Source organism: Sesamum indicum, linkage group LG4, assembly GCF_026168435.1.
Source record: "Sesamum indicum cultivar Baizhima isolate 11 linkage group LG4, ASM2616843v1, whole genome shotgun sequence".
Classification (NCBI taxonomy): Eukaryota; Viridiplantae; Streptophyta; class Magnoliopsida; order Lamiales; family Pedaliaceae; genus Sesamum; species Sesamum indicum.
Genome location: NC_142660.1, coordinates 7,368,414 through 7,396,330, shown reverse-complemented (window position 1 = coordinate 7,396,330; position 27,917 = coordinate 7,368,414). Strand labels below are relative to the sequence as shown.

The 27,917-nt window shown below is 39.9% G+C and overlaps 1 protein-coding gene and 1 long non-coding RNA gene across 6 annotated transcripts; both read left to right on the top strand.

Annotated features, from left to right (window-relative positions):
* The first annotated feature begins 3,448 nt into the window (after positions 1 to 3,448).
* LOC105159789 (uncharacterized) lies at positions 3,449 to 13,721 on the top strand. 5 transcript variants are annotated; one of them, XM_088879704.1, is made up of 9 exons: positions 3,454 to 3,844; positions 4,458 to 4,853; positions 5,146 to 5,222; positions 5,323 to 5,715; positions 6,525 to 7,199; positions 7,311 to 7,383; positions 9,328 to 9,422; positions 11,890 to 12,034; positions 12,891 to 13,721. In XM_088879704.1, exons 1-9 carry the CDS (start codon positions 3,637 to 3,639, stop codon positions 13,517 to 13,519), a joined length of 2,691 nt encoding a protein of 896 aa, XP_088735830.1. In that variant the 5' UTR covers positions 3,454 to 3,636; the 3' UTR covers positions 13,520 to 13,721. The 5 variants fall into 5 exon arrangements, 4 of the variants coding, with proteins under 4 accessions (XP_088735830.1, XP_088735829.1, XP_011075278.1 ...); XM_011076976.3 differs by having other exon boundaries at positions 3,455 to 3,844; positions 7,311 to 7,974; XR_016065197.1 differs by lacking the exon at positions 12,891 to 13,721 and adding an exon at positions 10,751 to 11,734 and having other exon boundaries at positions 3,449 to 3,844; positions 6,525 to 7,974; positions 11,890 to 12,028.
* Positions 13,722 to 17,531: 3,810 nt separating this feature from the next.
* Positions 17,532 to 19,074, top strand: LOC148788371 (uncharacterized). The gene is made up of 3 exons (XR_016065306.1): positions 17,532 to 17,964; positions 18,034 to 18,567; positions 18,640 to 19,074. It is a non-coding gene; the product is annotated as an uncharacterized LOC148788371 (long non-coding RNA).
* Positions 19,075 to 27,917: the final 8,843 nt, after the last annotated feature.

Sequence of the window (27,917 nt, the reverse complement as noted above, 5' to 3'; positions counted from 1 at the left end):
CCTCCAAGGCTTCCATATGACGATTCCTGCGAGTCAGTTCAATCAATTAACAACCTTGTCAACAAATCCACTAAAATTGCATGCACATCCCATTTCTGTCGTCGATGAAACACGACACTCATTCAATGAATGCAATACTTAGTGCAAGTCTCTATAGCACTCTCGATGTCTAGTCTCGAGGTTCTCGACTTGGAATATTTCAGACCAACCCTCAAAAGTTGGTTTCCTAGCGGTCATCCAATGTGCAACCCAACTACATGGGTTATTCAATTGGTCTGTTGGCATTTGTTGTGAGGTTAAAACACCGTTCAACATAAATAGTAAGCACAACAAACACATGGTACCACAAATGAATGCTTACTACATTCATGAAGATAATATTAGATTTATAGAGATTGCTAAATGGTTCCCAACACCGACAATCCAATTGGCTTTCTAGTCACTTATTCTAACACCGATTTGTGTAAATTTTTCTAGATCTCTTGGTACAAGTTCAATATTCATTAATGTCTCAGTTGTCTGAACCTTGGGGGATGTCCCCTCACTTTCTTTATCTTCTATAGTCCCCTTCTCTCGTTTGCTTGGGGGTGCCTTCTTAAGTGCTTCATCCTTATTTCTTTTGCCCTTTACAAATAGCTTCCACATAACATTTACGAGATTATAGGGGGCCTCCTTGTACTCCTACGGCTCCAGATGTAGGGAGTTTGATTTTCATATGATAAGTAGAGATTACAGCTTGGAAACGCACTGAGGTGCGTCTCCCTAAAACTGACGTTGTAGGCTGAGGGTGTATCCACCACTAAAAATTTCAAGAAGCAAGTCTTCCAAGTAGTTCTAGTACCTAGAGTCAATGGGAGTGAAACCATGCCTCAAGGGTGGATTACCTCTCCCGCGAAACCGTACAAGGAGGTCTACCTTTTTCACGGGTGGTGTCCACCAACTGCATCTGATCATATACCTCTCCAAACAATATGTCCGTGTACCTATGTAAAAGAGTTGCATTCTCAAAACGTGAGAGATGCTCTTAAGGATCAATCGTCCCGTCATGTCCAGCGATAGCTGAGGTACGACAATTTGTTGGAAGTTCGTCTACCATCACTGCTTCCATGAAGGGGAGACCTTGCTGCTCATCTTCGGGGGGGCCCTGCAATCTGGTGTTGAACATCTTGGAGACCTTTCTGGTGGCAATTCAGTTATGCCAACCATCATCGACGGCCTCCTAGGGAACCACTGGAGGGGGTCCCTGTCTCTCAATCAGTTGGGTTCTGGATACGGGGGGCATCACCTTTAGCTAGGCCTCCTTTTATTCCTTCTTCAAGGATGCGCGTTTTCGTTATGGGATCGAGTGGGTATAAACAATCATTGCCATCTGCTCCCTAATTGTTGTCGTATGTTGAATTGCACCTAACTAAGCTGGAGAGATTTCTCCTGGGGTAGTGTCCAAAGAGGTATTTCGTCTTGGAGGATCAACTATAGGGTCCACCATTCTAGGGGTTGGCATTAGCGTAGGGAGAGCTAGGGCGGATCCTCCACCAATTAGAGTTAGAGAAGTTTCTGCAATAACCTGCAAAGGCTGATTGTTGCCAGGTGTCTCCACGACCTTTTGCTTATTTGCTTGGTTGCTGGGGATTTCCATAGTAACTCATGTCTTTAACTCAAATTTGCCACAAACAGCGCGGCTTGATGCGTGCTATTTTAGGAAGGATCTAGTGAGCTTGGATATTGATAATGGACTTAGGTCGATTACACAAAAGATTTTGACAACGAAACCTGCAAAACAACACGTTAGCACTCTGATGCCCAAGTTAGTCTCTGATTTAAGAGGAAATAATCGTAAAAATAAATCGTGATGAGAAATTTGAGATGTAAGTAAGAAATTCATAAGAAAAATATGGTTAGAATGGAAGTTGATAGCTGAAGCAAGAGTAGACAGCAATCTTTCAGATTCTGGAAGGTATCCCTATTGGGGGACTGCATTTGTATATATAGAGGAGGCGTCCACTTCTGTTTAACACTCTGCATACTGTCCGTATTCTCGAAAAAGGGGGCAAGATATGTATGGATAAGGTTTGATTTGGTCTTATCTTTAGTTGATTAGTTCACAACAACACGTCTTTGCTTGGGGGAGGATTCCTTTCATGTGAGGACTCCTATTCTATTGGGAGTCCTTTTAGGTTTAAGAATTCTGAGTTTTTGGCTCCCTTCTCCTGGGCTATTCCAATGGGGCCTTGAAGGTGGGCCTGTGGTGTGGAAAGCGTTTCACGGCTGAATATGAGAATCTTCTGGTGTGCTACCTTCCTTATGGGCTAATGGGCTCAACTTGGACTTGATAACCTCTTTTGGGCCAATTGCTCTTAAGCCGCACACATCAGTATTCTTTTTCTTCTTTTTTTTTTTTCAAAATCGAGTTGACCAGGTTCGATTTTGGCCGGTTTTAATAGTTTTGATCGATTCCGCTCTTGCAATAAGGTCGTTGCGATTACGTGTTGGATGTCTAATTGTCCAGGCAGTAATGATAGTATCTTGTACCTGAACCGGTGGCTCACTTTTTCTAAGTAATGGGGAAAAGGACCGAAACATGCCACTGAAAGACTCTACTGAGACAAAGATGGGCTGTCAAGAACGTAGAGGAGGTAGGATGGGCAGTTGGTCAGATCTAGTATGGATCATACATGGAATAGGATCAAGATCAAACCTTATTCCATGGTATTTACATGAGGTTCCTCTTTAAGAAAGTCCCCGAGAGGGCTTAGTTGATCCATGATTTATGTTTCATCTTTCGTTTCCTTTTCGTTTGTTTCGAGAAATCTATCGATCAATTCCGATTCTTTCTTTTTCTCTTGATTCTTTTTCGATCGAGATGTATAGATCCTGTTCATGGATTACGAAAATGTGCAAAAGCTCTATTTGCCTCATCCCACAGCTTCGACAGATCGCTTAGTCCCGTTCATCTTCGGCACAAGAGCGCTCGATCAGTGAGCTATTATGCACTCTTTCAAGGGTGACTGCTTCTAGACAAACCTCCTGGCTGTCTCTGCACCCCTACCTCCTAACTGGATTTAACCTCCCCGATTTGTATCGTCATGATCAGACTAGCCATGGGTCTGGTTCTCGATCGAACTGGCCGGTTCAATCCGAGTTTGAAAATATTGTTTCTATGTAAATACAATATATATATGTATTGAGTTTAACATCATTATATTTTTTTATACGTACAAATTATTCAATGAGATGATGTACAAAACTGAAAATTTATGTTAATTTTTTGGCTAACTTCAGTATCTTTCGTCAAACCCTAACGATATGGGGTTAAGTGTAAATAATAAATATTCGGAGAGGATATAGTATAATTTAGGAATTTCTTTTAAAAAAATATAATTTAGCATTTTTAGAGGGTGTTTAAGAGTAATTAACTATTTTTTTTTATTATTACACATATAAAATAAAACGAGAGGAGATAACCATCCGATGTTTTTGTGCAGCGCCGATGTATGTAGCATCTCGATTCTCAATTCTCAAATACCCAAACGTTTCAAACTTTGAAGCCTTAGCTTCACGGTTGCAAGCGTCAATTTATCTTCCTTTCCGCAAATAAAACTGGAATCTGTATGAATTCTATCAAATAGATACACACATATGTGCGCCTGGATAAGTAATCTTAATCGCAGTGCTACACTGCTGCTGCTGCTGGCGGCGCTTGCTCTTTTCTCCAGTCACATCGTAGATTGTGGCGGCGACGCCGGCGGTGGAGGATCGGAGTTGCAATGGCAGACCCTAACCAAATTGAACTACTCCTCTCAGATTATGCTCCATCCTCACCTCCTTCTCCTCGTAACCGTCCCATGTAATTTATAATAGTCACTTCTCTGCGTGCATTTCTATGAGCATGTTCTCGGATGAATTAGACCTTAAATTTGTCGTTGTAATGCGTGTTTTAGTTTGAATTTTCGATGGAAAAAGTGCCAGATGTGATTTCCGTTATTTATTTATTTTTTTTGGTGATGGAAAAAAACAAGATGTTCCGTGCATTTTTCCCTGTGAGCTACCCATGGCTTAATTTGCTGGCCATAGAGAAAAGCGGTGATCTTTTGTGGACCCGTAGCTTATACCAAGTTCAATAGTTCTGTGTTCTTGCAGTGGACTGGGACACTTGTAGTGATAGCCATTAAGTCTCAAAAAGAGGCACTTTACATAATTCTTATTTATTTATAGATGGCATGGTTGTGTGATTTCCTACAATAATGTTATTACCTAAAGAGTGGAGAATGAAAATGTGACATTGTGGACAGTCTCAATTGTTCTTCTTATTCAATTACAGTTCCTAGACAAATCTTCTCCAGAATATCATGTGTGCGAGACATGTGCCTTACTCAGAATAGCTGCCTGTCACATCATCTTGTATGCTGATTTTCATGTTTCCTCATTTAGCATTTTCCATTAATTTAATCTTTCACCAGGGTCAGGTGAGTCAAGGTCCCTTATGAAGGAATTGGCTCATATGGTTGCAACTGATGAAGTGAGGTTCGGTACCTTGAAGCTTATGGTCTTGTACAGAAATGTAGAGAGGATGTTGGCTGATGCACTTGGTGTTAGTGATGGAATAACAGTCTTTTACTACCATAATACTCTCTCTTACAAATATTCGGGAAGACTTCGAGGGCAAAACATATTATCCTCTGTGCATTATGTCATGTCGCTTTCTCCTAATGAACTACCTCTTAAATCTTTAACCACTCCAGAAGAATTGAGTGATTTCCTTCATTCAACTGATAAGGCTATAGTTGTCATGGACTTTTGTGGATGGACTGCGAGACTGCTGGCTGCAAACAACAGTATGACTGAAAGTGATTTGGGTGTGTGACAGATGCCATTGCTTTATCCTCTTACTTTTTCGTTCTCATCTTATTGTTTCTTACTTGCCTTAATGCAGCGAAAGACTTTTAACACTCTATCATATATACCATACTGAGTGGTTAGCGTCCCACATAACACTTTTGGTAGGGTGAAAGAAATATCTGAATCTACTTGCATGTCTTTTGGCCAAATGTGATAAAGAATTATGTAAAGCAGTTAACACGAGAACTAACATATATTGCCAGTTCTATTCTGCTGACATGAGGCTGAGAATGAAAAATTTTAAAACAGGAAAAGGTTATTTTGGAGCAGACTTCAAGAAAGGGAACAATGTAACTGTTGCTGCAGAAGAGAAGGCTAACAGGAAGGTGGATGGTAGTTTCTTACTTCTCAACATTATGTTACTTAGTAGAAGTCATGGAAAACGTATTATTTTGATAAATATAATTATTTTTTGTATGTGAATAGGGTATGGAAGATGACAAGCTCAGTTGTGGTAGTGACAGTGGATTTAGTGGAATATCTTGGCCTAGTCAGTTCACCTCTGTAAATCATAGTCTTGTGGAGGCCGAAAATTCGACATTTAGTGCTGGAGACTCCTGTACTTTGTATGAGTTCCAGCAATTTGAAATGTTCTTGCAGAAGTTGATTACAGTTGCTAGAGAGTTCTTCTTACCTCCTGAAAGGGTCAAATTTTCTGTGGTTCAAGAAAGATCACTTCTTTTGTTGCTAGATATTGAAGAGCCAGGTTCAGGTTTGATGACTGTTCATTTTCCTGGATGTCCGAGTTGTTCAAAGGTCCTTAAAGAAGTTGATGATTTAAGAACAGTCCTACAAGCCCAGGCCTCGCCAGTTTTAGAGGCAAGTTCTCTCATGTTTTTATTCTATATTGTTATATCTCTTTGACATCAATGATTCTCCTGATGTCTATGCCAGGTTTTGTGAAATTGTAGAATGTTATGTTAATATATCATGAACTGTCCATTTCACATCTTGATTGAAACTAGAGAATTTTGTATTGCATTTATTTTCATACAGTTAAATATTCTACTCCCTGGCCACACGAAAGAGACAAAAATCCATATGATGCCCCCCGAACACTTTAAGCCAGGATCAGATGAGACAAACATTGATAAAATCTTACTTTAATGTTATGGATGTCATCTTTTCTTGGGAGAACTTATTCACTTTTTGATGGCTTCATTCTTTTAGTGAAAGGAAGAAACGGATACCAAAGAAGTTGTATTCACCTCTCAATTTATGTAATGCAATCTCCATACCCTCTAAATTATAATTCATAACTAACAATTTGTTTCCAATTTCTGTTGTTTGCCTTCAAAGGAAAGGGAACAACTTTCTGGTATTTAAGATGTCTAGAGGAGCATGGGTGTACTTCTGTTTGCTTTTAGCTCAACAACAATTAGGACAATGTGCTGGTCTATACACATTTATATCTCTAAATGATAAAACATTCGCTTCATCAGTTCACCAGTACAATGGGGCTTTATTCATCAAATATGGGTTGCACTGGCTTTTCATTTTAACAAACCTACTGATCTCTATTTTCACAGCCATACGTTCTTTCTTCTTTTCTTTAATTGCTCATTATACTTGTATTGTGCAAATTTGTTCGCTATACTGCTTATAGATATTTTTTGTGCATTATGCAGCTGGAAGATGATCCACAAGGAGTTGAGGCTAGTTTACCTGAAAAAAGCCCAACAATGCTTCTTTTTGTTGATAGGTCATCTAACTCCATGAAAATAAGGCTAGAGAGTCAGAAAGCTCTCAATGCTTTAAGAGAGCTAGCAGAACGCACTGAGATGTTAAATCTGAATTGTGGACAATCCACTCTCAGGAATGGCAAGACGTCAATTGAAACAAATCGAGCATCATGGAGTATCCCCAAACATCCGAGAATTAAGCCTTTTGCAGCATCACAGAAAGTAATTCTCAACGACAAGATGTCTATAATATTAATGAATGAGGGTCAACAAGTTACCTTAGAAAATTTAGTTCCTGATTTGCAAGGAAGCTCTGTGCATGAGATCTTAACTTACGCACTCAAGCGACAGAAGGAGCTAAAATTAAGTTCACTTGCCAAGGATGCAGGATTTCAACTTTTATCCAAAGATTTTGACATCGAAGTTGTAGAATCTTTACCATCCCATACGGAGGATCCGTCTAAACGAGTTTCAGTAGAAACACCTATGTGTAATGGTGAAAGTACTGATATAGACAAGAAGCACATTCCAGCTTTTAGTTCCAGTAAATTGCATGAGGAGTTACCTGATCAGTCTGATGTTAGTGAGGATCTGTCTAATCGAGTTTCAGGCGAAACACCGGTTAGTGACCATCTGGAAACTGCTGATATATATAAGCAAATTCCAGCTGTTAGTTCCGGTAAATTGCATGACGAGCTACCTGATCCTTCTGATGTCAAATATATTTTGCAGGAAGGCAAAGAAGATTTTTTAGATAAAAGTAGCCTATCACCAGTAGAGCATGAAAGTGGTCATCATAGTACAGGTATGACAACTGATAGCACTGAAAGATGGAATGTCAGGGAGAAAAGATATTCAGGATTCGATGAAAATGCAGAAAAAGGTTTTACTGGTTCTTTTTACTTTTTGGATGGTCAATACAGATTACTTGAAACTCTAACTGGAGGAACAAAGATTCCATCAGTTGTCATAGTTGACCCAATTTCTCAGAAACACTATGTCTTACCCGAGCAGTCAGTTTTCAGCTACTCTTCGCTATATGCGTTTGTTAGTGATTTCCTTAGTGGAAAGCTCCCTCCATATCAACAATCAGCTGCTATAGTTCCTAGCTCGAGAGATTCTCAAAGACCACCATTTGTTAATCTGGATTTTCATGAGACGGATTCTATTCCTCTAGTTACTACCAATACTTTTGCTGAGCTGGTTCTTGGTAGTAAATCTGATCGCAAGAACTCTGGCTGTCCTTGGGATAGAAATGTGTTGGTTCTGTTCAGCAATAGTTGGTGTGGGTTTTGCCAGAGGATGGAACTCATTGTTCGTGAAGTGTACAGAGCAGTCAATAGTTATGCCAATATAAAGATAAATAGTACGAGGAAGGAGAAACTAATGCTGACAGGTAGTAGAAAGTTTGTTGCTTGATGCTTTGTTCTATAACTTTTTACACATTGATTGGCCCTAGGAAATTTGTTAAGATTTTTGTAATTATCTTGGACTAAATGGGAAAGTTGTGAATGGTGAAAGTTTTGGATTGAAGTTATGTACTAGAATTCGAAATGGTAAAATGAAAGTGGATATTCCTTTTGAAAATTAGTTCTTTATGTGTATATTATAGGACCCACAGTCTCTGTCATGGTTGGCATCACAAATGTTTCAATAAATTTTGAATTAGTGGAACTGGGAAGCAGGAGGGGCGTGCAGGCTTATAACTGCTGCCTAGAACATCTATTTGATGGTCGAGTTCAAGGGAGAAAGTATTATGCACCTCAAGAGTTACTCTGCCAATCATTATTCCAAACCAATGCATACTCTCTCTCTATAGATGTTTGTGTATGTGTGAATTATAATTGTGCTTGAGTGCTTGCTGCATGAGTATGCAAAGGCATGTATCAGGTACACAAGTATAAACGAGTGTCTATTATGTTGCAGTTGGGTACTTTAATTTGACTGGACAACTTTAATAGCTGTTGAAAATTCTGAATTATAGGGGAGCTTTTGGTGCTTACCTGTCATTTCATCGAGAATTTCACATGGAAAATGGAAGTACAGTTGCAGTCGTCATAAAATCTAGTGACTACGGGATTGAAACACACCATTCTTGATGCACATAACCATATAAAATTTCTGAGGAATTTTGTTTTAGTTAGTGGATCAAGGGAGTTAGTTATGAATGTGTTAATGATAAATGCAAGAGAGGAGGCTGTGATTTAGTGGCAGATAGTCACTTTTCTTTTTCCTTGTTGAATGAATTCTTGGTACTGATTGAAAAAACAGTATCTCCGTATAATGTGCTTTCTTATGCTAAAAGGAAAATGGTAAAACTGGATTCTTCCTCTGCCCCTTGTCTTCGGTTTTGGTCTGAAACCTCGTGAAAAGTTGCACAGACGGTATCAATTTGGGCCAGTATGGGTCAATTTGCTCAACCTTATTCTTCTATTTTCATTGCCCTGGAAATTGTTGAATAGGAAACTAGAAAACATAATATTGTCAGTACATGAAAAGTTTAGACGTGAATCAATAAAATTATTACTCAGTTCTCATGATATCTTAATTTTCAACTGTTTCTTTATTGTTTATGAATTAAGCTTTAACCTTTATTCTTGTGCCTTTTTATTATGCTTTTTACATGCATAGACAAGATTTTATGTAAAAAGTTTTGTTACTCATGAGTCTTCTATTAGTAGCATGAGTATCAATAGTAATTAAATGTTAATGTGCACTGATTCTGATCATTGGCTTAGATATTTGGCAGAATATGTTGGAGATGCCGCATTGAACCTTCCCCTTATTTATATGATGGATTGCACACTAAACGATTGCAGCTTGATCGTAAAACCAATACTGCAGGTGCGAGTTACAAAAATTACAGATTAAATTTTTTTTGTGCAAATCACATTTTGCTGACTTTTATATGGCGGGAAAGGACTAATATTATGTGTTTCCAAGTTTCAATGACTTGGGATATCTTGGATTTACATTTCTGCTGGATGACTCTTATTGTATCCTATTTCTAAATATCATGTGGTATGAAAGAATATATGCGGTGAGAAGAGGTAAAGGATTTGGGAACAACATGCTGTGCATCACATTTTAAAGTTGACAAGATCATTAGTGATGAGATTGGATCTCAAGCAGATAGGTAAACGATCAAAGAAACTTCCAAATTCCTGTGGAATAACAAAGAAAAGTGGAGGATGATGATAGATTTATCGAACATGGAAATCATGGAGTTTGGTGGGCCCATTTTCCAAATCTGCAATCTTGTGCATGGTATCTCAATTGTATAAGTGATCCAAAAACTAAGAAGAAATGGAAACAAGTATCCTTGATAATTTGGTCATCCTAACTGAGACTACATAGGCTTGAACAGTTATATGTACTAAGCACAATGGTAGTTGTTCACATGCACAAAGGGCTCTCAAGTTTTCTTTGTTGAACATTGCAAATGCTCAAAAGTTTTTGAGCACCTGCAAAGTTGCTACCGAATCATTGAAACCAAGGTAAAGGTTCTAGAAACAGTTTTGGAATCTAGGCTCTCCACACTCTTGAATATCAGTTTGTGAAAGGCTATAAAACTTACTACATACTTCCCATTAGTTCTGCCAAAGAAGTTTCTCGGGGTTGATATGCTTGGCATGTTATAATTTTCCAGCTATCCAAATGGAGCACCAAGTAAAGGAATGTCAACTTTCATTCCCTTCTCTTTCTTTTCCCCAGCAATCAAATAACACCGGTAGGAATTCCCTTCTGCATCTCTGCATGGTTCGGTCTATATAGCATTCATGTTAAGTCCTCCTACATGGAAGCCGCAATTAGCATTTTTTATCATGAAGCTTCCTAGGTAACAAATAAGAGCAATGTGTAAGTTTGTTTTCTAGAAGCTTGGAGTCTCAGTGCAGCATTCTTCATCATGTTTTCCTTATTTTTGTTTTTGTGTCAGAGTCGCATGATTCAGCCTTGTAGCTTATTAATTTGACACTATTTCTTTGTACAGATTTTTGCTCTGTTATCAATTGGTAATCCATTTTGTCCATGTCAAAATTTTTCGAACTTAAGTTCTGCATATTCTACATCAGTGTTTAAGTTGTCCACAATTTCATTCCTATTCTCTATGATCCTCAAAACTCTTGTGAGTGGCAAGTTCTTCTGAATTGAATTTTTCTTTCTGTGTGCAGCACTCAGTGGTTTTCCTTGTGGGTTTGAGGTTTGCTGGTTTTACTGTTGATTATCCTCTAGCACAACATGATGTTTTCTGTTTGCTCATGCAATGAGATTTACTCCATTAGTACAGTTCCCACCCGATAATATTCTGGAAATCCATTGCTGAATCTTTTGAAACAACTCAGAGTCCGGAGGAGTTTAAATGTTAAATATGACAAGTGATGGTACTACTTTCATGTTCCTAAGGTTGCTGATGCAGGAAGCTTGTGTATGCTGGTACACATAAAGCAGATGCTTACATATTCCTTTCTCTAGGTCTGTAGGCCCAGATGACCAGGTACCTTCCCCATTAGACCAGGCAACTGGATCTGGACCGAGTAATGTGTTTTTAGCTCTAGTTCATGCCTTACCCACTGAAGCTTTAGAAAATGGTTTAAGGCTGATCTCGATACCTAGTCCTAGCTAATTACCCAACTATCCAACTAAACTTGACCTAATCCACTCAATCCCCTCTGCTTGCCATACATATGTAGTAGACAAAGGCAGCCTTTTCTATATAACCCTCCTCTCAATGGAACCTAGAACCTCCTATCCAACTCAATCTCCAGGGAATGGAGAGAGATTTCCTTTGTGGCAGCCTTACTAATTCGTATTCGTTTTTGAAGACAAGAGATCCTTGCCTACTGAATGGGATTCTCGAACAATGGAAAGACCCCGTATTTTTGTCATAACTTCTTCTTTCAAAAAGCAAGGAAAACCACCGCCTCAGTATACCATACCACAACCATTATGGCTGGGCCAAAGCCTCTCTTGATCAGGACTTAAAAAACATCGATTAGTGTGATACGCTGCCACACCAGGTCACAAACGCCGTTAGTCAGTAATGCTGTGAGGTGGGTCTCAGCTGGGCTAATGGTTAGTGGCTTGGCAGTCCTGCAGTTGGGGGGAGAGATGTGACAATGAAGCTCCCTGATTAGATCTGGTCCTGTCTGTAGGAGGTAGAAACTTACTCACTTTACAAGACAATTATCTCTAATCATCAGCTCTATTTTTTGCGGTGGCTAGATCGACATGAACTAACAATTGGTTTTAATTTACCCTGTGTCTATGGATTCCTTATCAGTTTATTCATATGATGAAACTGAATTTGCAGAAGGAAGTTTATCCACTTTTGCTGTTATTCCCAGCGGAAAGGAAGAACAACACTGTGTCTTATGAAGGAGAGATTGCAGTATCTGATATCATCAAGTTTTTGGCTGCTCATGGGAGTCATGTTCTAGATCTTCTCATGGATAAAAGTAAGTTTTGTAGATTAACTGTTCTTTGTCTTTTCCATGTTTCCAATGTCAGGTTCATCCATGCAGAAGATGACATGGATGGACTCCCCTTTTCCATTGACTTCTGAAATACCTTTGGCGTGATTTGGATCATTTCAGTGTGTGTTAGTTCCAATCTCATTCATCAGAACTTATTTCTGCTGACCTTGCCCATTTAAAAATTTAACTTATCTTGCAGCATTCATTACACATCGCTTGTGCTGATGAGGTTTTCCTTTCTCCTGCATCATTCATTAACTGTGGCTTTACCGAAAACAATGTCAAATTTGTTAATCCTTCAATGACCTGGATCCTTTTGAGTTTACATACCTGTAATAAGGTGCAGAGATTCATGTAGCTAACTTTGCCTTGTCATCATAATTTCCATATGTAATGGCGACGGAAGCATATTTAATGTGCGTGCAAAACTTAATTATTTATTATATTTATTGTTAAATAAAAGATAAGAAAGATAAAAATGAATAAAATGATTAAAACTGGTAAAATTAATTAATCTTAAATGTGCATGAGTAGAGCATTATTGATAGAATTTATTAAGAGATGAATATTGTGGAAGAGATAAGTCTATTTCAGGAGATTTTAGTCAATCATATTTTGTTAACTAAAGTTAGTTAGTCTAAAACCTTGATAAATTAAGCATGGGAAGACGATTCAGCAACTATTTTCAGGTCTAGGGGCTTAAGGGGATTGTATAGTTGGTGAAGGCGTCTATTTTTCAGTTGTCTCCTTGAATTGTGAGTTACTGTGTTCAAACTCAGAGACGGTTTTTAGTTACTGAAAGCTGACTTTAGTGGAATGCGTCCTTTTCCTGTCTTAGGTTCTCTACAGGACCAGAAATCTATAAAACAGGGTCCAGAGAGTAGGAGCTTGCACCACGAAATTCTACTCAAAGACAGATTGCAAAATGCAGGAGTCAAATACCAGTTCAATGCTGAACTTGCTGTAAGTTCATATCAAAGGCCTCAGTTATTTGCTGGTTGTGTTCTGAGTGCAACAGATAAGCTTCTGGATGCTCATCCATTTGACGAATCCAAAATTCTATTAGTGAAAGTGCATGAAAGCACGGGATTTCAAGGTCTGATTATTAACAAACATATCAATTGGGACTCTCTTGAAAATCTTGAAGAAGGATACGAATTGTTAAAGGAGGCACCCCTGTCTTTCGGAGGCCCTGTTATGATGCGTGGAATGCCTCTTGTTGCTTTAACACACAAATTTACTGAAGGCCGATCGCTTGAAGTTCTACCAAACATTTACTTCATTAATCAACTAGGCACACATAGCCTACTCGAAGAAATTAGAGCCGGGAACCAATCTGTTTATGATTACTGGTTCTTTCTAGGCTATTCTAGCTGGGGCTGGGAACAGCTATTTCATGAGATTGCTCAAGGAGCTTGGAACATAAGCAAAGGCAATCTGGAACAACTGGAGTGGCCATGGAAGTGATACAGAAGGCCATCAACCAGTTTGTCCGTTGCATGCCACTCGAGCTTATTTAGAGTTTGGTTATCAGGTTCCTTTTCCTTCTATAGTTACTTTTTGTCCACTAACTATGACTCGTTATCATTAGTGATAAAGAGCCCAAGGACATGATTATGACAGGGAGTGTTGTGGAACAGTTAAAGAAAAAGCAGTTTCTGGCTTTAAACAGCTGTTTTGGGGGGTTTTTAAGACCACTGCATCTACTTCTGAAATTAAGAAGGAAAAAAAATCACTTTTTGAGCAAAGGCTAGAAGCAATTTGAATTTCGAGTGAAAATTGTCAACAGATTCAAATTTATATCATGCAGCATAAGCGTAGCAGTCTTGTCTTGTCTGCTAGTAGATGTAATTTAGTGCAAACCGACTTGCTTTAGTTTATTTACAGCTAAATTATAACAAATTCTCTTGAGATTTGACATAATTATAAATTTAATATTTAAAAAATTACAAATACCCCCTAATATTTAATGAAATTATGTAATTTTTAGATGAAAGTATGAAATTATCAACTTAGGTCCTAACTGTATTATTTATTTTGAACAAAATAAAATTTGTAAGAAAAAATTAGATGCAGTGAATGAAAAAATTTGAAAAATTATAAAATAATATTATGCACTTAGTCAATAAAAAATCAGAAAATATTGAAATATAAATAAAATTATAAATTTTAGTCCACAATGGTAATATTTGTTAGTTCATCATAAAAATGGATAAAAATTCAGTGGAGACTAATGGAACAGTTAATTGTTAGATAGTAGCTAAAGTCAGGAGGGTATTGGTAATTTTCAAAATAATGAGAAATATTCATAATTATGTCAAATTTAAAGAGAGATCATTATAATTCACTTTCATTTATATTTGTCTTGAAGGTTGAAACAGTGGATGGCTTTCTGATGTGGGTGATTTCAAAATGAAAAAATACTGTACTTTATTTAGCTAATAAATTAGATCCTGATAACGGTGAGTTTTTTTGTATTTAGGACTAGAAAACAATATATTTGAGCGCATTTGTGCGAGCTTTTAATATTTGTCAACTGTTTGATGAAAAAAAGATACTTTTAAGATGTTTGAAATGTCAATTTATGTTCTTGAAACTATTAAAAGAAGAGTTTTTAGGCCAAAAGCTAGAAGCACTTTCTAGCTGCTTTGACTTTTTTTGTAAATAAATTGAACTTTATTTTTTATTATTTCACCCTCATTATAATAATCATAATTTAAGTTTATCGTTTTTATTTTATTTTTAAAAAGGCATATTTAAAGTTGCATATTGAAATTTTCAAATAATTTGAATAATTTGACAATAATAAAAATTTACACATTCACATATTAAATATTTTAAAATTTTTATATTTTTTTATTATATTATATAATTATATTATTCCTTTATCATTAAAAATGACAAATTAAATGACTATGATTAATTACTAAAATATTTGCTTTTGGCAATCATGCAAGTTTAATTATTGTGTATGAATCAATAATTATATTACTTAGTGGGAGCATTATTCAATTGGACATTCACTTTTTCTATCAATATTTTTTAAAAATAAATATGAAATATACTAGTCAAAGTAAAATATTTTTTATGAAAAAATTATTGATAAACAACAAGTGCAAATATAAGCAACAACAATATCTTTTAAATAAATGGGAATAAAATAGTTTTTAATTATTTAAGTTTGTTTTAGAAGTAATTTGTTCCCAAACACTATTCAACTTAACTTTTGTCTACTTCTTATTTTTCTTCTACAAACACTACCTATTTTTGTATTAGTATTCTTAATTTTTTTTCTACCAAATCATTTTTATAAAGTAGAGGTTTTAACAAACACTCCCAAAATATAGACATTGGACTTGAGATTGTGATGCTTGCGATTTAGCACAGATCCGAAGCTCTTGGATCTTTGATGTTTGATCTGGATTAATTAAGTGAAAGTTCTTAAAAAGGATGACCTGCAAAACAAAGGATTAACACTATAATGTTTAAGTTAGTTCCGAATTTAAGAAGAGATAAATAGAAAAATAAAATATAACGAAAAATAGTGGTAAAAGTAAGAGTTCTGTGTGTAAGAACACGAAATAGGGTATCAAAGTAGCAATAGAGAAGTTCATGAATGTCCTAGAGAGCTGCTTCCCAAAGGGTATCTCCTCTATAAATAGAGGAGTTTCCCAGTTTTAAAAGTCTTGCTGAGGCGAATTTGTACAGCCAGCGGGAAAAGCGGGATTCGTTGGGTAAGGTTCCTCTTTATCCGTTTTCTTGAGCAGCAAGTCTTCAAGTAAAAGGGGACTCCTTCGTGCAGAACCCCACCTATTGAGGAGTCCCTTCAAGTTGTAGAGTCCAACCGCTTGAGGATACATTCCTTTTCGCAAGCCAGCTTTGGAGGCCTGCAGCTAGGCTTCCTCTTTAGGCCATAGTTGACAAAGTAGACTTCCTTGGCTGGACTTCAGTATAGGGGGTACTCTCTTGGATCGGGCCTAGTGAGCCTCCCCTTTGGACGAACCAGATGGTAGGTTGTCCCCTTCTTGGGTCATGCATGGCGATTTAGGTGGGTTGATTCTCTCATGGGCTGGTGGGCCTAAATCTAGGCCTGACCCTTCTTGTTGGATCAATCTATTTTGGGCCTATACCCATCATTTTGGGAAACGAGGTAGCAGCTTTCAGCAGGTCGATTTGACGGCTACGATGATAGCAAGAAGGGCGCCTCCTTGGTGGAATACCAGTGATATGCACGTTCAAGGGTCTCTTCCCCACGTGCTTGATAGCTGCTCTTTAGTAGGGTGGTTCTCACAGACGTGGGTTAAAAACCCTCGTTCAGTAACCTCTCGAGTTCTCCTTCGTCTCTCTCCAAAAGTACCTTTTCAAAGCACTAGGGCCTCCATTCCAACCTTTGTTTTTCTCTGTAAGTATCTCTTCTTCCTCCCAAAATTTCTTCGTTCTTTGAAAAAATGTCTTCCTATAGCGAATCTGTTCGATTTCTTAAGGAGACCTATGTGGGCGATGATCCCTCGGATGCCACTTTGGAAGAGGAGCTTGAAGCAGGCCACTACTGCCGCTCGCCGCCTGGTTGATGAGGATATTGATGAGGAGGAGGAGGGAGAAAATGAGGGAGAGGGCTCCTCCCTAGAAGAGGAGAGGGTGAGGCCTTCGTCTAAAAAGGCCGAGACGCCGGAGTCTTCTTCTGTGGGGAAACCTTTTGGGCCTTTTTCAAGGGGAATACCTCTAGTGGAGGAGGAGGAGGAGGAAGAGGAGGAGAGGTTCCTCAGTCGCCTTCCGACATAGGGCCTTCCATTCTCCGGACCTCCTCCATAATTTAGCTCCTCCAAGAGTGCCATGTCCCCCCTGAATTTATTGTGTATACACCATCTCTTGTGAGTCGTCCATTCTTCCCTCCTCCTACTGTTTATGCTTTTTTGCCGCCCAATTGAGGTCAGGTCTTCGCTTCCCTATTCCTTTATTTTATTTTGAAGTTGCCTATATTTTTCAAGTCCCTTTAAATTAGTTAGTCTCAAATTCTTTCAAGATTTTAGTCGAGCTCTGTATAGTCCTTCGTTTCCGTGGCAACCCTATAACCGCTCATGTGTTTGCTAAGTGTTATCGCCTCAAAAAAGTTGAAAAAGGGTTTTTCTGTTGTGTTCCTCATGCCCTAAAACACTGAAAAATCAGTTATTCTTTTGTCCTTCCTCCCCATGCTTGGTCCTTCCCTTGGTAAAGGATCATTGAGGTCCCTCCCCCTGCGCATGTGGGGCCGAGGACTGCGGCCTTATCTTCCTTGCTAGAAGAACTGAATGCCTCCCTCTATGATTGCCAGTCCTTAATAGATGAAAGGTTGTTGGGGCATTTTGGGTTGGCTCCCATGACAGAGCCCTTGGGGGATTCCCTAGGTATTCTCTAGTTTTCTTCTGTTGTTAATTCTCATTTCCTGTTTTCTTTCTGGCGTACTAATTCTTATTGTTCAGTTTTGTGTAGAGAAAATCGTGTTTAGCAAGCTGCTAAGAGACCACGTGATAGGGGGTCGCTCTGGAAGGACCCCTACTCCTAAGTCCTCCAAGGAGCCCCCCGCCTCCAGTGATGTAAAAAGCAAGCGCCCCTCCTCCTCCTTCTCCCCTAGCCCTATGGTTTGGATTTTCTCAATAAAGGCCTCGCACTGGCTCTATGGGGATGCTTGCTTCTCGAACCTCTTCTATGCCGCAGCCCGTTTCGCTCCCAAGGAGGAAGCGGATACCTTCCATCGATCTTCCCACGCATTCTCTACCTGCCTTCATAGTTGTCATCTGCTGGAGCAAGATAAGGGAAAGGTCACTCTGGTGGCAGACTTGAGGAGGGGAATCTTGTCCTCCAGGGATAAGCAATTGTTCTCTCTATTCTCTCGGGAAGAACTATATGGAGTGGGAGCCCTCTACCTCTTCAAGGTATCCTTCAGCCTATGCCTTAAGCCTTTTACTTGTACATTCCTTTATGATGATTTTTGTTTTCTGTAGGCGGCCTCAATCTACGAAGACCTCTCCTCCAAAACTCAAGGAACCCCTCCTATTCCTTCTAGTGATGCCCAGAAGTGTAAAGTAGAGGATATGTTGGAGCGCCTGGGGAATGAAAATGCTAAGTTGAGGGAGACGAAGAAAGAGGTAACAGGGCGCTACTAAAAATTGGAGAGGGAGGTGAGGCAGTTGAAGAAGGAGGCGACCGGCCATGAGGGTGCCCTGAAGAAAGCAGTGGAGAAGGCTGTGATGGAATTCCTTCATTCAGAGGAGGGCAAAAGTTTCTTCAAGGCCTATTCGGAGAGCCGCCTAAAAGAATTCAAGGGGTCCCTAGAGTACCAGTAGGAGGTAGCAAAAATAGAGGGGCCCTTCTTCGAGTATGGCTTTTCGGCCTGTAAGGAGTAGTTTCAGGCTCAAGGGTATCCTCCTGTAGGGGAGGAGCCCTCCTTCCTTGATCTTGCCACTACTTTACACAACGCACCCGACCCCTTTGCTGAATCCTCCGCCAAGGAGAGGGAGTCTTCCCCCCGGACTCAGGTTAGTTTCCTTCTTTATCATCTGCTCGTATTTTTTTCTGTCTCTATAATAATTCTTTGTGATGTCTTGTAGAAGGATATTTGGACAATCTACTGGGGGAGGACGAGGCAGAAGTGAGGAGTCCCCCCTATGAACCCGCAATTGATGCCACAGTTGGGGATCTGCAGGGAGAAGGTGTCTTTGAAGAGAAGGGAGAATGACCCCCTCATGCTAGTGATACAGCTCCTCCTGCCGCCCCCTCACCTACTGTCGACACTCCTCCTGAGAAAAAAGTGGAAAACCTCGCCTGTCGGGAGCAAAATTGATGTAACGTGATTGCTGGTTGAAAATAATTTATTTTTTTTTACTTAGACTGTTATCCCCCATTTAAAATGGGGATGAAAGAATTTTAATTTTTTGCTCTACTGGGATATTTTTAATTTGTCCCTGGCCACACTTTTAGGCCAGGGGCCTGGTAATGCGATTTGATCGATTTTCTCTTCTATGCATGTGGTTCATCTTGTGAAATGAGACCATCTTTTTGATATGTTGGTACCCACAGGTATTGTTGTGATGAGGGGTCCTCCTTCACGTTTTTGGAGAAGGGTCACCAAAATCTCTTTGAAGGGAAGACTCTTTGTGCTATTCCTTTTCATGAATGGTGCCTCCATGATGTTACTTGGCTGGATACTCCTATCTCCTTTTTGGAGCGAGACTTCTTGGATTTTTAAGCAAGGGGATCTCCTCTGACTTATTTGGCAAAAGGTGCCCCCCTTTACTTTTTCCAGGTAGGTCAGCTCCTTCACTTTTCTTTGCATAATGCGCTCTTAACTTCTTTAATATGTGGTATTCAAAAAGTATATTACCAAATACATGCTTTCACAAAAAGTAATGAAGCGTAAATTAAATGAGGGCTTAAGATGGGGGCCTTAGGGGGTCCCTTTAGTAACGAAAGCCTGCATGAGCTTTGGCAGGGCTTACTCCTAGACAAATTTTATGCCTCAGTTTAATAAATGTAGTGTATTATACCTCTTTTCGAGGAGGAAGTCTGTGGAGGTAGGCTTGGTAAGGGGAGTCCTTGCAGGAGGACTCATTGGGGGATGCCTATCGGGAGGACACATGTTAGAAGGGGCCCTTCTAGAGAGCCTATGGGAGGATGCCCTATAGGAGGACATTTTTAGAAGGGGTCCTTGAGAAAGACTTATTGTAGGGTGCCCTGTAGGAGAACATTTTTAGAAGGAGTCCTTCAGGTGGACTTATTGTGGGGTGCCTTATAGGAGGACACTTTTAGAAAGGGTCCTTCTGGAGGATTTATTGTAGGGTGCCCTACAGGAGGAGAATTTTAGAAGAGGCCCTTCTGGAGAGCCTATGGGAGGATGCCTTGTAGGAGGACATTTTTAGAAGGGGTCCTTCAGGAGGACTTATTGTAGAAGGTCTAGTGTAAGGGAAAACCTTCATCACGAGTAATATCTCTTAAGGTTATGAATATTCCATAGTCGTGACAGTGGACGCCTTTGGGGTCTTCCAATTCATAGGCACCTCGTCATATTACTGCTATGACCTTGAAGGGCCCCTCTCAAGTGGGATCCAGTTTTCCCACTTGTTTCAATACGTCTACCCTCCATAACACAAAGTCGCCTATTTGAATTTCATTTCTTCATTCTTCTGTTGTGAGCATTGATCATGGTGCTTCTATATCTTTGAGCCCGAACAAAAGCTTTTTCCCTTAGTTCTTCGATGAGGTCCAAGTTTTCTTTCAACAATTCCGTGTTATTTTCTTCTGAGAAATGTAGGATTCTGTAGGAGGGTACCCCCAACTCTGCCAAGATGATTGCTTCCCGTACACCATGGTTAAAGGGCTTTCTCCTGTAGATTCCCTAGAGGTTATGCAATATGCGCATAAGACGTTGGTTAACTCTTCTATCAAGTTTCCTCGAACTCGTTCTAAATGTCTTTTGATTCCTTGAACAAGTATTCGGTTGGTGACCTCTACTTGTCCGTTGGCTTGGGGATGTGCTACTGAAGTAAATCTCTGTTTGATATGCAGATTATTTCTCGACCATTGTATTATGTGGCCTTGGAATTTTCTCTGTATGCAGATTATTTCTGTTTGATATGCAGATTATTTCTCTGTTTGATATCCCGTTACCCTTACACCATTCTTGTATTATGTGGCCTTGGAATTTTCGACCATTGTATGAGATTATTTCTCGAGGGAGTCCAAAGCGACAAATGATGTCTTTCCATATATGAATATCATCACTTCCGTTTCTGTGATGCGGGCGAGTGGCTCAGCCTCCACCCACTTGGTGAAGTAGTCGATAGCTACTAGCAAAAATTTTCTTTGGCCGGGTGCCAAGGGGAACGGTCCCATAATGTTCGTCTCCCATCGTGCAAAGGGGTAGGGTGATAAGGGGCTTTGCAGGTTGATGTATAAGCGAGGAATGTTTTTGACACTTCTCACATTTAATTACTATCTGCCTTGCATCTTGGTTCATTGAGGGCCAGAAGTACCGCCGGTAGTGTTTTATTGGTGAGTATCCAAGTACCAGTATGTACCCCACAACGGCCACTATGTATTTCTTTTAAGACATGGATTCCTTCTGGTTAAGATAGAATCTGAGTAAAGGATGTGGAAATGATTTCCTGTAAAGGATTCCTCGTAACAGAAAGCGGGAGGCTCGAGCTTTAAGCCTAACAGCCTCCCACCTATCGCCTTGATGGAGTCCCTCCTCTAACCATCAAATGACGGGGGCTCTCCAATCGTCTGAGCAGGACACTGCTTGAATGGAGATTGGAGCCCTTGATTGAGGGAGGTATTGGATGGTGATACGCCTCGTTCTACAATCCTCTAGAGCGTTGGCTAACTTAGAAAGCCAGTTGGCCTTTATGTTTTCTTCTCCTCGAAAGTTCTGCTATCTGTTGGAGATATTGGATCATGTTCTCCTCCTTAGCTTTATACGAGCCTTCATTTGGTTTACGATCAATTGGGAGCCCGAATAGGCTATCACATGCCTGACTCCTACATCTCGCACCTTTTTGAGTCCCGTCATAAGTGAAAGAATTGGTATGGCCTGGGAACGCGCGGAAGCGTGAAATAAAAATTATTTATAACGGTTCAAAGGGTTGTTCCCTTTGAAATTTTCGGACGTTCAGTGTTTGTCAAAAGCATAATAATCAGCATATAAACATGCTAGATAAGTGGCTAGAGGATGAAACAAAAAGCATAGAAACAAAAATAAAACTTTACCTTTTTGTTTCTATAGTTGAGCAGCAACGTGCATTCCGTTCACTTTAGGATCCAAATTAGAATCCTCTAATTTGTCTATACCACACTAAGGAAGAGATATAGTTCTTTTTCTATTGCTAGATAGAACAAAGAACAAGAAGAAAAATAACTCCAAACTAACACCATCAATTAGTGCTTTTGTAATGTTTTATGTTCTAAATTGAATCCAATTCAATATACAACAAAAAAAGAGAACATTTTTGGAGAGAAAAGAGATCAAATTTTGAGGCTTAGCTGCTGGTTATACATGATATGTATGCAGTTTTGTATATTAGATACAATTGAATTCAAAATTCAATAACTACCAAATTTGCCTTCAAGGCAACCTATACACACACATTCATATAACCTTCAACCATGATGAAATACCGACTCCATTATCTTCATCATGGTGAGGAGTTTCAACTCCTTCTTAATTTGCTCCAACCTCCCTCAAATGGGCTTAGACTTTAAGTATGGATCGGACTTTATTTAATCAAATTAAATTAAGCCCAAACAAAGTTCATTGGATAATAATTAATTAAATTAATTTTAGCCCAACTAAGTCTAAAGATTTATTTAATCTAATTAAATAAATTTAAGTCCAAATTCTAATTAATTGATCCAATTAATTAATTAAGCCAAACTAAATAAATTAATCTAATTAATTGAAAGGTGTTCAGCCCAAAATTAATTATTCCAATTAATTAATTCTTGAACCATCCATCAAATGAATTATTAAATAAATGATCCTGTACTATTGGAGCTGGGAATTGAAATCATATCGACCAAGCCTCCAAGGCTTCCATATGATGATTTTCCCGAGTCAGTCCAATCAGCTAACAACCTTGTCAACTAATCCACTAAAATTGCATAGACATCCCATGTCTGTCACTGATGAAACACGGCACTCATCCAATGAATGCAATACTTAGTGCAAGTCTCTATAGGACTCTCGATGCGCAGTCTTGAGGTCCTCGACTTGAAATGTTTCAGACCGACCCTCAAAAGTTGGTCTCATAGCTTTTATCCAATGCGCAACTCAATTACATGGGTTATTCAATTGGTCTGTGGGCATTTGTTGTGACGTTAAAATATCGTTCAATGTAAATAGTAAGCATAAAAAATACATGGTGACACAAATGAATGCTTACTACGTTCATCAAGATAATATTACATTCATAAAGATTGCTAAATGGTTCCCAAAACCGCCAATCCAATTGGCTTTCTGGTCACCGTTTCTAACAACAAGTGCTTCATATTCAGCCTCGTTGTTGAAGGCTTTGAATCTGAATTTGACAGTGAACTCCAAGTCTTCCCCTTGAGGTGAGGTGAGGACTATACCTGTGCCACTGCTTTGGAAGGTGGATGACCCATCCACGTGTAACAACCATTTCTCAGCTTGGGAGGTTCTTTCTTCAGATGTTCCTGTCATCTTAGAAACAAAATTAGCTAGGGCCTGGGCGTTGATGGTGGTTCTAGGCAGATAGGAGATGTCGTATAGTTCCTCCGCTCATTTCACAAATCGCCTGAGGCATTTGGTTTGCCTAGCATCTGCTTTAAGGGTAAGTTGGTTTTCACTTCAATAGGATGTGAGAGAAAATATGTGCGTAGTCTCCTAGCAGTGGTGACCAACGCAAGGGCCATATTTTCTATGATGGTGTACCGTCCTTCTACACCATTGAGGACCTTACTAACATAATAAATCGGCATTTTTCTTCCTCCCTGTTCGTGAATCAGCACGGAGTTGATTGCTTGAGGGGTGGTTGATAGATAGACGTAAGGTATCTCCTGGGGAAGGTTTTACCAGCAGGGGGAATCCTGCTAGGTATTGCTTAAAGTCTTCAAAAGCTTGTTGGCAAGAGTTATCCCACTCAATCTTTTGTCTTTCGGAGGACTTTGAAGAAGGGCAGACTCTTTTCCATTGATTTAAAGATGAACTACTTAGCACAGCTATCCTTCCTGTCAACCTTGTACTTCGTTGATGTTGGAGGGTGCCCTCATGTCTAGGATAGCCTTGATTTTGATAGGGTTGGCTTCGATTCCTCTCTGGGTCACTATGAATCCTAAGAAGCACCCTCCCTTTACTCCAAATGCACATTTTTTCAGGATTGAGTTTCAATCGATATTTTTTTAAGACAACGAATGTCTCATCCATGTCCGTCACATGGTCTTGTGTTTCTTTGCTTTTTACAAGCATGTCGTCTATGTATACCTTCATGTTTCTTTCGAGTTGTGGGTGGAATATTTTATCCACCAGGCGTTGATAAGTAGCTCCAGCATTCTTCAGGCCAAATGGCATGGCTATGTAGTAAAAAGTCCCAGCGGATGTAATGAAGCTGACTCTCTTGCGGTCTTTAGGGGCCAGCATTATTTGATGGTACCCTTGTGAGGCGCTCATCATGCTTAGGAGTCCACATCTAGAGGTGGAGTTTACCAGTTGATCGATTCTAGGGAGAGATAAAAATCCTTAGGGCAAGCCTTGTTGAGATCTCTAAAGTCGATGCACATTCGCCACTTCCCTCCAAGCTTGGGTACTAACACCATGTTGGATAACCACTCAGGGAACTATATTTCCTCAACGTGGCCAGCTGCCAGTAATTTGTCTACCTCTACCTGAATAATCTTGTCCTTTTCATGCCCTAAGTGTCTTTTCTTTTGCTTTACTAGTTTTATGCGAGGGTTGATGTTAAGGTGGTGTGTTATGACATTAGGGTCAATCCCTTCTATGTCTTGAGGAGTCCATGCAAAAATGTCCGATTTGCGACATAGACATTTAATTATTTCTTCTTGCATCATTTCTTCTAGTTGAGAACCGATACATGTAAATTTTTCTGGATCTCCGGGTACGATCTCCATATTCAACAACTCTCCATCAGCTGGACCTTGGAGGGTGTCTTCTTGTCCTCACTTTTTTTGTTGTCACCCTTTTCACGTTTTCTGGGAGGTACCTCCCTATCATGTCGATTGGAGGGTGACTCCTCGTTAAGTTTGTTGGAAGGTCCCTCGGGGTCTTCATTCCTGCTCCTCTTTTGTCCTTTAAATACAACTTCCACCTAGCATTTGCAGAATTGGAGGGGGTCCCCTTGTATTTCTCCTACTCTTCCTGACGTAGCAAATTTAATTTTCATGTGGTACGTGGATATCACAGCTTGGAAGTCGTTGAGGTTGGGCCTTCCTAGAATAACATTATAGGCCGAAGGAGTATCCACCACTAGGAATTTTAAGATGTATGTTCTTCGAGTAGCTCTGCCGCCCAAAGTCAGAGGGAGGGAGACCATACATTTAGAGTAGGCTACCTCTCCTAAGAATCCGTAAAGGGAGGTGTTCACTGTCTCTAGAGGGGTGTCTCCTAGCTGCATTTGATCGTACGCCTCTCCAAACATTTATGTCTGCGGAATTTCCTAAATCTATAAAGATACACTTCGTAATTGCTAACAGTGCGATGATGACTAGAGCATCATTGTGGGGGCTTTTAGGACCCGAACACTCCGCCCTTCCGAACTGCATGAGCGGGGCATGAATCCTGTGGAAAGGTGCCTTCTTGTCCTTAAATTCGTGCGGTGCTTCTTGAAGGGGGCCTCTTCTTTGGCTTCTTTTCTCTTTTCTCCTTGACGTTCCTTCTTGGCGGTCGGACGTCTTCCATGTTAATATACTTGGCTGCACGAGCCATGAGAGCATTGAATTTTGAAACGGGTTTCTTAGCGACGAACTTGAAGGAGTCCCTGTCTAGGAGACCCTACGAGAAAGAGCGGCCTTTACTTCTTGTGTTGCGGAGGGTACCTCCAAGGCAGTAGCCTCAAATCTTTACAGATACTCCCTTAATGACTCGTTGTCCCTTTGTCGCATGGGAAAGAGGCTAAGCTCCATCTTTCACAGCTTTCGGCTACTAGCAAACTTGTATAAGAACAGGGACCTGAACTCCTGGAAGCTTCCTATCGCTCCATGTGGCAGTTGGTTAAACCATTGTTGTGCGGCTCTGGCAAAGGTAGTCACGAAGACTCGACATTTGATCCCGTCCGTGTATCTGTGCAATAAGGTTGCATTCTCAAAACGCGAAAGGTATTCTTGAGGGTCAGTCGACCCATCGTACTCAGCAATAACAACAGTACGACAATTGGCAGGGACCTCATCAGCCATCACAATGTCTGTGAAAGGGATACCCTGCAATTCTTCTCCAACGATTCTATCTATCTGGTGTTGCACGTCTTGGAGGCCTTCTTGAAGCACTCCAAACGAGCCAGCCATTATTGGGAGACCTCTGGTCGATTTTTTGGAGGGGGCCCCCTGTCACAGCGACGCCTTTTCTCGGGGGAGTTTCTTCTATTCCTTCTTAGAGGGCCTGCTTCCAACGTGGGGGCTGGACGAGCAGGGACTAGTATCGCCATCTGCTTCCGTACGGCTGCTACAACCACCTGTTGGATCGCGCACAGCAAGGCTGGGGAAAGTTCGCATGATTTGATGTTAGAGGAGGTACTTCGCCTTGGGTGATCAGCCAAAGGCTTGGTCACTCTAGGAGACAACAACAGAGCTGGGAAGCCTGGGGTGGACCCTTCTACCAGTGTTAGGGATGCCACTACAACAACCTATAGAGGCTGATTATTGTTGGGTGCTTCCACGGTCTTCTGCTTGTTAGTGGGATTGCTAGGGGTTTCCATGACGTCTCACGCCTTTAACTCAATTTTTTATAGACGACACCAATTGATGTATGCGATTTTAGCATGGATTCGAAGCTCTTGGATTTTTTATGTTCGATTTGGGCTAATTGAGTGAAAGTTCTTAAGAAAGAGGACCTACAAAATAAAGGGTTAGCACTCCGATGCTTAAGGTAATCCTGGATTTAAGAATAGATAAATAAAAAAATAAAATATAATGAAAAATAATGATAAAGGTGAGAATTCTGTGTGTAAGAGCACAAAATTTAAGGTATCAAAGTAGTAGCAAGAAAAGTTCATGAATGTCCTAGAGAGTCGCTTCCCGAGGGGTACCTCCTCTATAAATAGAGGAGGAGTTCCCCAATTTTAGGAGTCCTGCTGAAGGGGATCCTTATAGCCAGCGGGAAAAGCGGGATTCGCTGGATAAGGCTCCTCCTTATCCGTTTTCTTGAGCACAAGTCTTCGAGTTAAAGGGGACTCCTTCGTGCAGACCCCCACCTGTGAGGAGTCCCTTTAGGTTGTAGAGTTCAACCGCCTGAGGATACCTCGCTTTCCGCAAAAGCCAGCTTTAGAGGCCTCTGGGCTGGGCTTCCTCTTTGGGCCATATTTGACAAAGTAGGCTTCCTTCATTAACTCGACTTCGGTATAGGTGGTACCCTCTTGGACGCGGACCTAGCGGACCTCCCCTTTGGGCCGAACCAGATGGTAAGTTGTCCCCTTCTTAGGTCATGCATGGCGATTTAGGTGGGCTGATTCTCTTATGAGCTGTGGGCTTAAATCTGGACCTGACACTTCTTATTGGGTCAATTTATTTTGGGTCATGCCCATCAGATTGAATGATGAAACTTTGTTTTGAGTTCAGTTTGTTCAGCGCACATAATATTTCAAATTTCATTTGAGACTTACTCGATTAATGGAAAGATGATAAAGTATGTGTGAAAATATCAAATTATTTGGATTGGGTTGTTCTTTGGTTTTGCTAAAGATCAGTTTGGGCGAAATAAATCCTTATTTTATTTGTTCCCCAAAAAGGAACTTACTCATAGAATGCAAACATTTCTAGGAACAATCTAATATAGGATTTAATTGTTTTTCATCCCGTTACACTCATCTGTGAAGAGAATGCTCCTACATCTTTCTAGTGTATTGCTTTGTTTTAAGGCTGTTCGTATTTTGGTAAACGATCGAACCGAAATTAAAAATTCGATACATAACAGAAATCGAATAGGAAAAATTTGACTTGGTATTCGATTTTTATTCTTTTTCCAAATTCGGTATTCAATATTTAATATTGGTTTAGCAAACAGTCCAAAATATTAAAATATTATTTTATATTAAATTTTATATACATAATTCTAATACATTAGTTATTTTTATATTATTTTACTTAGTTAAAATAAAAATATAAGAAGCGTAATTATTATCATTAATATTTAATTTTTTTAGCA

Coding starts and splice junctions, on each gene's coding strand:
- LOC105159789 (XM_011076975.3), top strand. CDS start 3,637: ATGTGCGCCTGGATAAGTAATCTTAATCGCAGTGCTACACTGCTGCTG. Junction 4,854..5,145: donor TATGACTGAAAGTGATTTGG/GTGTGTGACAGA, acceptor ATTTTAAAACAG/GAAAAGGTTATTTTGGAGCA. Junction 5,223..5,322: donor AAGAGAAGGCTAACAGGAAG/GTGGATGGTAGT, acceptor GTATGTGAATAG/GGTATGGAAGATGACAAGCT.